Here is a 10,102-nt window from a genome sequence, read left to right on the forward strand (position 1 = left end):
TTCATTACGAGTTGTTTCTGGAAAAGTGAGATTTATTTTATTTTCATCTGTCCCAACCTAGGTTGGACCTTTATATTTTCTGTACCCTCTTTTCTTGTACTTATAGTATAGTTCTGTTAGTACTGAATTGTAATGTCATTCAGCGTAAGGCTTTTAAAATTTGGTGTCACGATGGCACTTCTGGATCTAGCGTTAGTGGAGTGACGCTTCCTTGTTATGTAGAACTGATTTCATATAATGTATTAGAACTGAAGTTTTTTTGGGATTGAAATTATTTACGACCAAGTTGCTACGTGATCTCTAGCTAGATTTTATTTAAGTATAACAAATTTAGCAAAATTTGAGAGCCAAATTTTTGTTTGAACTTCTTGAATTTTAGTAGTTTAACTTCATAGTAAAAGTTAAAGCATTGGTTTAAATTAGCTACTTTTAACAGACAGACGTATAAAGTTCATAATTACTTCACTAGTCAATGTGGGCTGATGCTTCTGTTGTTTGTTTTTGTTAATTTTTGTCCTTGGTTGAACTGTAATCTATTTGGTTGAGTCTTGGCCTTCTTTCTCAAGGCATTAATTGGTATCATCATAGCACTTACCGAATAAACTAAGTTGTACTGAGATTTCAATTGTGCTAGTACTTTGATCATTTTATTTTCTTGTGTTGTCTGAAACTAGTGCCTTACTGGTCAATGTGGGCTGATGCTTCTGTTTTCTTTTGTTGTGATTTTTCTCCTTGGTCGAACTGATAGCCTTTTGATTTAGTTTTGGCCTTCTTTTTTCTAGGCTTTGGTTCTTCTCAAGGCAATGTTTGGTATGATCATAGTACTTGCCTTATAAACTAAGTTGTACTGAGATTTCAGTTGTACTATTACTGTTATTCTTCGTGTGTCAATGTTTTATGGAATGTGAACTGAAGCTTCCCGTTCCTTTTTATATTTTGTAGAATGAATGTACCGTTTGTTCAAGTGTACCAGAACTCTCAGTCCTAGCATGCTAGTGACTAGGAAATACGTACTGATTGTTCTTTGCTTTTCCTGTTGCAGTACTCAGTAAATTTCTAACTACTATTAGCACGATGCTGTTAGTAGTGAATGTTGTCCTCGGCTGAAATTTAGTCTTTTTAGTGTTCTTCTGAAACTAAAAACTGATTTCTTAGAGTGATAGTACTACCGTAAATGTCTAAGCTGTACTGAGCGTCCAAGTCTACTATTTGCTGTTGTCCTTAGTTAGTCTGCCACTGTTTTTGTTTTTTTGTGAAAATATCCATGTGTGATTTTTGTTTCTCCATGACTAGTGTTGCGTGGCAGCCATCAAGTTTCAACTTCAACCTACTTCAACTTCAAATGATGGATCAACAAAATAGGAAGCTAGCAAACTTGTTGAACGACATAAGCAAATGATGTACTTGATAGACATAGGCAAACTTGTTCAAACCCTGACACACATAACATAAGGTAGCTGGTTCAACATAACGAAAGCAAACTACAAATCTGAACAACAAGATTAAGGACAGGCAGAAGTGCCAGCAACACGAATGCAGACTTTCATGCATCTTCATCCCACGAAGCTGCAGTGGTAGTAGGGGTCAGCCTCCTGCTCTTTTGAAATATCCCAACCTGTCACGGTGTTGTCGATTGTCTTCCATGACTTGTACGTGGCGTACGCATCTATTCCTGTGTACGTGATGAGGTTGTCTGGCAGCGGGCTGGTCCCCCATAGTTTGTGGTATGCCTTGTCCATCTTCTTCTTCATGCCGCTGTAGAATGGGTGGATTACACCGCCTACAACATCGGCCAAGGAGTCGTAGTATTTGTCGGTCTTTGGATCTTTCCACTTGCGCTGCATGTCGATGAAGTTGTTGGGGTTGATCTCCAAACCAGACTTGTTCAGCATCCGCTTGTCACCTCCAATGCTGAAACCGACAAATGTGTACAATTTCCCCTCCTGCAGGAATTCTTTGAGGCGCTTGGGCCTGCAAGGGGCGAGACACACATTTAAAGATTAGTCTTCTTTTTTGAAGATTTAATTCTTTTGCTTTTTGGTTTTACAAGCGATAATCCATGAGGTAGATACTTATATAGTATAACTCATGGATGAATCTAGTTCAGAAACTAGTACACAAAGTCCTGAAATTAAATTCAACTACACCATGTTATTTTTATTTTTTGCTATCTTCAATGCTTCACCAAATGCTTCACCAAATTCAAGAATCATTTTACCAGATTCAATGATATATGTGCTGCTTGATTCAAGTTTAGTTTTCTTTTTTGTTTAATAAAAGACCTATACCAGTGCTTGATACATCTTTGTGCATCAATTCTATATCAAGTTCAGAAATTAATTTGAGAAACATGTGCATCAAGATATGGACCTATACCACTTCACCAAACATCTTTTAATACATCAATTCTATAAACTATACTAGTGGATCAAGATCGGAATCTATGCTAGTACCTCAAGTTCAGAAATTAATTTGGTGCATCAAGTTCAGAATTCTATAAACGTTTTCCAGATGCTAATCTGGTGAAACAATCCACTTCACAGTTTCAGAAATGCATGTAACTTGAGAAACATGTACTCATGCATCCACTTCACAAACTATAGTAGTTCATCTAGTTGGGAAACAAGTTTAATGAAGTTTTTAGTGAGTAGTACTAGTACAACAGATGAATGAACAGTAGTATGGGTTACCATTTTGTGGCTACTACGATGTGGTACACCAAGCAGAGTTCCTCGACGCACAACTGCAGGACTGCCGCCATCTGTGGAGGTTCATCGTCGCTGGTGTACTCCACATCAACTCCGATGAAGCTCGGATACAAGCCGCCGCCCTTCATCCTGAGCCTGCTCATCACCTCGTCGGCCTTGTCTAGTTCGCTGGTGCAGATGATCTCTAGCATCTCCTTGCCGTGGAGCTCAACCTCTGTGAGGGTTCTCGTGTACTCGCGCTTCTCGTCGGGGACGTGAACGTTGATGAGGTTGCTGCTCTTGTCCGAAGGCTCGCCATGATGACGCTTGGCGGACGATTCCTCCGCCATCGCCTTCCTCCGGCGACTGTGGGCTTGGGAGAGAGAAGTTTGTGGTTTGTGTGCAGTGGAGATTGAAGTGGCAATGGTGGTTCTGTGAATGAGGCAGAGATGGAAGACAATGGGGTATTTTGCAGTGCGTCGACGGGGATGTGTGGGAGGCGGTTCGTCGGGGGCGTGGGTATGGTAGTCGTGGGGGTCCCCGTTTGCAGTCCCTTGTGGCAACCGCTCAGTGGTGGCGCGGGTGGTGGCCTGGAAGAAGCAACCGTCCAAGTCAAAGGGTTTTTACTGTCGCACTGATCCGTCTTGTCAAGCTGTACTTATGATCTGCTAAATCCCACTTGCACGTCTCAGGGGTGGTGATGATGGCATTTTGCACTGTTTAGGTGACGTATGCTTTGTGATATTTTTCCGTGTGGATGTTAAGTATTGTTTTTCCACTGAAGTCTTATAGACTAGTTTATCTCAAAACATTTTTCAGTGCCCTGGGAGTTGTTGCTCAAAACTGGTACTCATTTTATTTTCATCTGTACTAACCTACGTTAGGCCTTTATAGTTTTTGTATTCTCATTTTAGTGCACTTATGGTTTAGTGCTGTGTGAACTGAATGTAATTTCATACAGCGTGCGGTTTTGAAATTTGGTGTCACAGTGGTGTGAGTGGCCTGACTGTTCCTGCTTTTTTAGTACGGATATCATATGTATGTTTGAACTGAGTTTTTTTTTGTTTTTTGGGTGGGTTGGGGGATTGAGATTATTTTACGGCCAAATCGTTCGTTGAGGTGTGGACAGATTTTATATAAATAAGAAATTTAGCAGAATTGACAAATAAATTCTATTTGAACTTCTTGCATTTTAGTAGTTGAAGTAGTCAGAATTTATATAAATAAGAAATTTAGCATAATTGACAAACATTATATATTTGAACTTCTTTTATTTTACTAGTTGAACTTGTCAGAATTTATATAAATAAGAAATTTAGCATAATTGATAAACATTATATGTTTGAACTTTTTCCATTTTAGTAGTTGAACTTGTCAGATTTTATATAAATAAGAAATTTAGCATAATTGACAAATATTATATGTTTGAACTTTTTGCATTATAGTAGTTGAACTTGAAAGTAATATTTAATTTGGTTTTTTAAATTATGTACATTTAACAGATAGGCTATTAAGTTCTCTTCTTTTTAGAGGTTCATTGTTTTTGTATCATATTTTCTCCTTTTTTATCATCCGTGGTGCAGAGCTAAAATTATTTTTATTTTATTTTTTGTATTTAAAGTTATTGCCTGCGAACTAGTATTTGAATTTATATATTTTCAATTTCGAACATTTTTCTTATAGTTTATATTTCTTTGCCCCGCCTTCTGGTTTGTTTAACTGTGCTTATTGGTGGGGTGTTTGTAGATGATGCAGGCTATTGGGCCGTTTTTCAGCCCAGATAGCTCGTCCGCGCGGTTGTGTAGTGCGGCGTGCGCGTGCGCTCTAGGTTTAGACCCACCTCGCTAGTCGAGGGGGCTCTGGACCTGTTTATAAGCGCAGCCGAGGCTCACTGGTCGAACTCCTCTTAACACTTACCTGAGCGCTTATACATGGCGCTCGCTCTCTCTCATGACCTGTGGGCCCTGGTCGGCGGGCCCTGCGTTGTGCGGATTACTAGGGATTTGCCCACGGGCTCGAGTTCAAGTATCTAGCAGCGTTAGGGCCTGCGCCTGACCTTGGGCGGTCAATTTTTTCTTTTTTTGTTTGTTTGAATCTAGTACTTGACTCCACCAGTAACTTGGACTGATACTTTTTGTTCTGGTTCTTGTCAGTTTTGTGTAAGTGTAATCTTTTTCATTTGAGTTTTTTGCCTTCTTTTTTGTGTTTATTTTTGTGATTAATCTCAAGGGTCTTCTGGTGTCATTTTCAGAACTATGGTACTTGTGTGTAGACTAAGTTGTACTGATAGTCCATTCATAGTAGCGCTTATGTTCTTAGTCTGACATTTTTTTGGTGATTACGGGCTGATGCTTCTTTGTACTTTTTATTGTAGTAAGTATGTACTGTCCAATCAAGTGTACTAGTACTGTCATTCTTAATCTGCAAGTGACCAACATAAGTGTGTGCTGATGCTTCTTAACTTTTTCTGTTTGTAGTACTTGTTAATTTTCTAGCAGCTACATATGAATGAGAACACTACATGAAGTACTAAGAATTTTTGCTTCAACTATTGAAGCGTTGTTAAGCAACTCAAATTGTGCTGATTGTTTTCAACGTTATGTTTTCTATACAATACTGAATCGAAACTAGACATGGAACAACGTTGTGTGATTAGTTGCTTCATAACTAGTACTTTAGAGCAGCCACAAAGTTCCATTCAGAAGCTACTTTTGAATTTGAAATGATGGATTAACAACATACGAAGCTACCAAACTTATATAATGAGATAAGCAAAACATTGTACTTGATGACATAAGTAAACTTGTTCAACCATGACATGCACGACATAATCATACTGGTTCAACCCAACAACAGCAAACTACTAATTTGAAACAACAAGATAAAAGGCAAGCACAAGCGGAAGGAAAACGAAGGCACGCTCTGATGTATCTTCATCCCATAAAGGGGCAATAGGGGCGGTCGTAGAAGTTTTCAGCCTCCCGCTCTTTTGCAAATTCCAAACCATCTGTGATGTAGTCGATTATGATCCATTACTTGTACGTGGCGTACGCATCTACTCCTGCGTACTCGATGAGGTTGTCTGGCAGCGGGCTGGTCCCCCATAGTTTGTGGTCTTCCTGCGTGTTGATGTTATTCTTCATGCCTTTGTAGAATGGGTGGATGACGTTGGCTGCAACATCAGTCAAGGAGTCGTACTCTTTTCCACTATATGGAACTCTCCACTTGCAAAATGTCGATGAACTTGTTGGGGTTGATCTCCAAACCGGACAACTTCAGCTTCTCTTTGTCGCTTTCAATGCTGAAACTGGCAAATGTGAACAACCTCTCATGCTGCAGCATGTCGTTCAGGCGCTTGGGCCTGCAAGGGGAGAGACATTTTGAAAATTAGCATTACTTTAATGTTTGAATTATTCATTTTTGTTTTGTTTTACAAGCGATGAATCCATGAAGTAGTTGTTTATGTAGCATAAATAATGGATGAATGTACTTCAAAAACTAGTAAACATAGTTCTGAAATTAAATTCAAGTACATCATGTTATTTTTCTTTTTGGATTATACATAGTTTCAGTCAATGTTGTATGTTCTGCTTTGGTACAAGTTTAGTTTACTTTTGTTGAATAGGATAACACATAACCAGTGCTTCACCAAGTCCTTAGTTTATTTTCTTATGAAAATAACATTAGATCAAATTCAGAAAATACTTCACTACATCAAGTTCAGAAACATCTTTGTAATACATCGAGTACATAAACTACACTATTGGATCAAGTTCAGAAACTACACTATTCGATCAACTTCAGAAATTAATCTTCCGCAAGATTTTCCAAATAGTAATCCAGTGCATCAGGTTCAAAAATACATTTATAGTGTATCTACTTGAGAAAATGCAGTAGTGCATCCACTTTTCACAAAGCACACTAGTACATCTAGTTGGGAAACAAGTCTGATGAAATTTTCAGGATACAGAACTAATAAAACAGATAAACCAAACATGGCAAATGAGTAGGATGGCTCACCATTTTGTGGCCGTTGTGATGTGGTACACCAAGCAGAGCTCGTCGACGCACAACTGCAGGACTGCTGCCATCTGGGGAGGTTGATCTTCGCTGGTGTAGTGCACACCAACGCCGACGATCCTACGACGCTGGCCGCAAGCCTTCCTCCAGAGCCTGGAGATCACCTCCTCGGCCTTGTCTGGTTCGCTGGTGCAGACGATCTCCAGCGTCTCCTTGCCGTGGAGCTCAACCCCTGTGAGGGTTTTGGTGTACTCGCGCTTCTCGCCGGGGACGTGAACGTCGACGAGGTTGCTGCTCTTGTCCGATGGCTCGCCATGATAACGCTTGGCGGACGGTTCCTCCGCCATCGCCCTCCTTCGGCGGTTGTGGGCTTGGGAGAGAGAAGTTTTTGGTTTGTGTGCAGTGGAGATGGAAGGGGCAATGGTGGTTTCTGGCAATGAGGCAGAGATGGAAGAGAAATGGGTATTTTGCAGTGCGTCGACGGGGATGTGTGGGAGGCAATTCGTCGGGGGCGTGGGTGTGGTGATCGTGGGGGTCCCCATTTGCAGTCCCTTGTGGCAACCGCTCAGTGGGTGGCGCGGGTGGTGGCCTGGAAGAAGCAACCGTCCATGTCAAAGGGTTTTTACTGTCGCACTGATCCGTCTTGTCAAGCTGTACTTATCAGCTGCTTATCCCAGTTGCACGTGTCAGGGGTGGTGATGATGGAGGTCTGTACTCCTCTACTGTGGTACTTGGACTGGTGATTGAATTGTAATTGAACTTACCAAATACCAGTGAGACTATGTGTGTCATGCTAATGTTTTTTAAAACAATTTTTGTATTTTTTAAAGGATTGTTTATATCAAGATAATCTCTGAGTATTTTTTACAGATAAATTAGTTTTTCATCAGTACATGATGTATTATATTCGCATTTTGGTTGAGGTAATTATTTTTTATGTACTGATGGTCTTTGTGAACTAGGACTGGCAGAAGCAGACATAGTTTGTTTTTGAAACGATGTTTTTTGAGGTCTTCACGGGTGTGTTTGGTTACTATGCCATCTGTACTGACGAGTGTGAATTATTAGTACTGATGTACTATAAGAGTTTAATTTTTCCTTAACATATTTTTGCTGAGCTACTGGTGTTCACAGGTGTATTTGTGACTGCATTCAAAAGGATTATCAAATGGTGTACATAATAATGTCACTTGTCCAGCTGGCACAAATCACAAATTATATCTTAACTATAGTACTGATCGAGAAATCGATGATAAAGCTAAATAAGTTTTGTTAACGAGAGTGTTTCTGATATGTTTCCTCATTGTGTACCGAGGCAACTAAGAGTACAAGCTTTTTTTCAGTTGACGCAGCAGCATAACCACTACGGATTCTTCAGTCTTGAGCTCCTCCTAACTGGCCCCGAATTTTGTCCCTTGCCGGCGCCCTTTCCTGGTTGAGCCTTGGCAGCTTCATCGTCAGTTTCAGTTTCATCGTCCCCAACACTGTCAACTTCATTGTCTTCGTCCGATTGGTCGTCATTCTCGTCAAACTCTTCTTCTTCATCCTCTTCTTTTGATTTTTTGCAAGTCTGTACCTTGCCCTGTTTCTGTTCAGCGCGACTGACCTCCTTGCCCACTTTGCACGTGCGGGCATTATGTCCGTCAGTTCCCCCACACTTGCGGCAAGTGTAGCTGTTACGTGTGTCGTCTCCATTGGTAGAAACTTGGGCAGCTCCAATCTGCTTGTGCAGCGTTTGCTTGTTGACAGTGCCATCTGTGCGGAGTGTGCATGTGCGATAATTATGGTTGCTCACGACGTTGTAGAATCCACATGCCCTCACCCTGAGAGGTTTGCCGTCCGGGCCAAATTCCACACGCTTGACGGGGCGTGGCAGCTTTTTGGCTGCTGCTTTCACTGCTTTCGTTGCTTGTGTCTTACTCTTCCTCCCCTTTGTGTTTGAGAATATGGGTGGTTTAATCACCCTTTCCTGCTGCTGCTGGTAGGATGTCCTATTGTCATGTCGTTCGCCTACAGCACCATCAAGCTCATGATCTTGCATCTGAGCATGTTGGTGCTCTTGAGTGTGCACATGGGCAAGCTCTGGTTGCTGTTGCTCCTCTTCCTCGTTGTCGAATGGGTCAATAGCTCCCAGATGGTTCATCTCGGATAACATTGTAGCAATATCCTGCTCAATGGCTTCATTGTCCGCGACACCTCCGTTTTCAGCAGAATGCATGGCATCGAGTTCTTGTTCAAGTTTGTCCATGACGACCCGTGACCTCGCCATTTGCTCTTGGCTTCTCAAGCTTTTTCTGTGCACCCTCATGTTCAGCGTCAGCAGTGAGCTTTCAATGCAGTATTGGGATGCCTTGTTTGACGCTACTATCCTCAAGTCATTTCTGTTGAATGTTGGCTGGATGTTCGGGCGTTTGGTGTATCTCGTTAGGATGTATTTCTCTGGAACACTTGGAGCCTTAATTGTCTGCATCATGCACATGACATGCACGCAGAAAAGACCTGTATTTTTTTCGAAGAGGTGCATGTTTTTTGTCATTTCATTCGAAGAAAAACTTTGCAAAAAAAGTAGTACAGTATGTAACATCTTTTTTGTAGTGCTCACCTGTGTGGTCCCATAGCCTGCACTCGCACTCATATGTTTCTCCCACGGGGTCTGTAACCACCTGGAACGCGTGCTGAGCCCACATAGACAGTTTTTGCGGGTTGTTGTAGCGCACGAGGTACTTTGTGGGTTCTTCCGTCTCTGTCGCCGTGAAGAGTGTGCTCAGTTTTAGCCTATTTCTGATCTCGCTGTACACAGCTCGTGAGTAAAGCTTTGCCATCTGGGTGTCAAACCCATAGAAGGTCAGCGTGTTTTGTTCCTTCTGCACATGCAGGAATGATGACCAAATTATTAGTTTTCTCGCAGCAAAAAATGTCTAACTAATAAAGTTTTACTTTAGTAAGCATGTTATTTTTTCTTACGACAGGTGATAGAGCTATACTCGGTTACCCATTGTCTCCTGGTTCTCTGTCTGCCTCCTTGTTTTGATGCAGGAGTTTACCTGGCTGACAAACCGGTGTAGGTTTTGTCTCTCATTTACGAAGTTCTTGAGCACATAGTTCATGCTCTCACTTAGTTGTGTGGATGTCATTTTGGCGCAGAAAATTTCTTTGAAGTAGGCTGATATCCATCTCTCACGTTCGTTCCACATGGCCACCATTGTGGCATCATCATGGAGGTTGTACTTATCCATGAGTCTTTTCCAGGCAGCCTCAAACTCAGTTGGCATGAGGGGCCAGTTGAGGATTGCTGTGAATTCATCCTTAAAGTCTTCGTGGAGGTAGTACAGGTATGCGAGGTGTTCCCTGTACTTCTTCATAATGTGCCAGCAGCACAACTTGTGTACCGTGTT

At 41.4% G+C, this 10,102-nt stretch overlaps 2 protein-coding genes across 2 annotated transcripts; both read right to left on the minus strand.

Annotated features, from left to right (window-relative positions):
* Positions 1-1,553: 1,553 nt before the first annotated feature.
* On the minus strand, positions 1,554-3,037 carry LOC141022683 (uncharacterized). The gene is made up of 2 exons (XM_073498947.1): positions 2,691-3,037; positions 1,554-1,971 (listed from the first exon to the last, which is right to left on the minus strand). Exons 1-2 carry the CDS (start codon positions 3,035-3,037, stop codon positions 1,554-1,556), a joined length of 765 nt encoding a protein of 254 aa, XP_073355048.1.
* A 2,682-nt stretch (positions 3,038-5,719) lies between these two features.
* On the minus strand, positions 5,720-7,054 carry LOC141022684 (uncharacterized). Its single transcript, XM_073498948.1, has 3 exons — positions 6,708-7,054; positions 5,954-6,048; positions 5,720-5,859 (listed from the first exon to the last, which is right to left on the minus strand). The coding sequence occupies exons 1-3, from the start codon at positions 7,052-7,054 to the stop codon at positions 5,720-5,722; spliced, it is 582 nt and encodes a 193-aa protein (XP_073355049.1).
* Positions 7,055-10,102: the final 3,048 nt, after the last annotated feature.

The sequence above is a fragment of the Aegilops tauschii genome, chromosome 5 (assembly GCF_002575655.3).
Source record: "Aegilops tauschii subsp. strangulata cultivar AL8/78 chromosome 5, Aet v6.0, whole genome shotgun sequence".
In the NCBI taxonomy this organism is placed as follows: Eukaryota; Viridiplantae; Streptophyta; class Magnoliopsida; order Poales; family Poaceae; genus Aegilops; species Aegilops tauschii.

Coding starts and splice junctions, on each gene's coding strand:
- LOC141022683 (XM_073498947.1), bottom strand. CDS start 3,037: ATGGCGGAGGAATCGTCCGCCAAGCGTCATCATGGCGAGCCTTCGGAC. Junction 1,972..2,690: donor ATCGTAGTAGCCACAAAATG/GTAACCCATACT, acceptor CGCCCCTTGCAG/GCCCAAGCGCCTCAAAGAAT.
- LOC141022684 (XM_073498948.1), bottom strand. CDS start 7,054: ATGGCGGAGGAACCGTCCGCCAAGCGTTATCATGGCGAGCCATCGGAC. Junction 6,049..6,707: donor ATCACAACGGCCACAAAATG/GTGAGCCATCCT, acceptor CTCCCCTTGCAG/GCCCAAGCGCCTGAACGACA. Junction 5,860..5,953: donor AGAGAAGCTGAAGTTGTCCG/GTTTGGAGATCA, acceptor CTGATGTTGCAG/CCAACGTCATCCACCCATTC.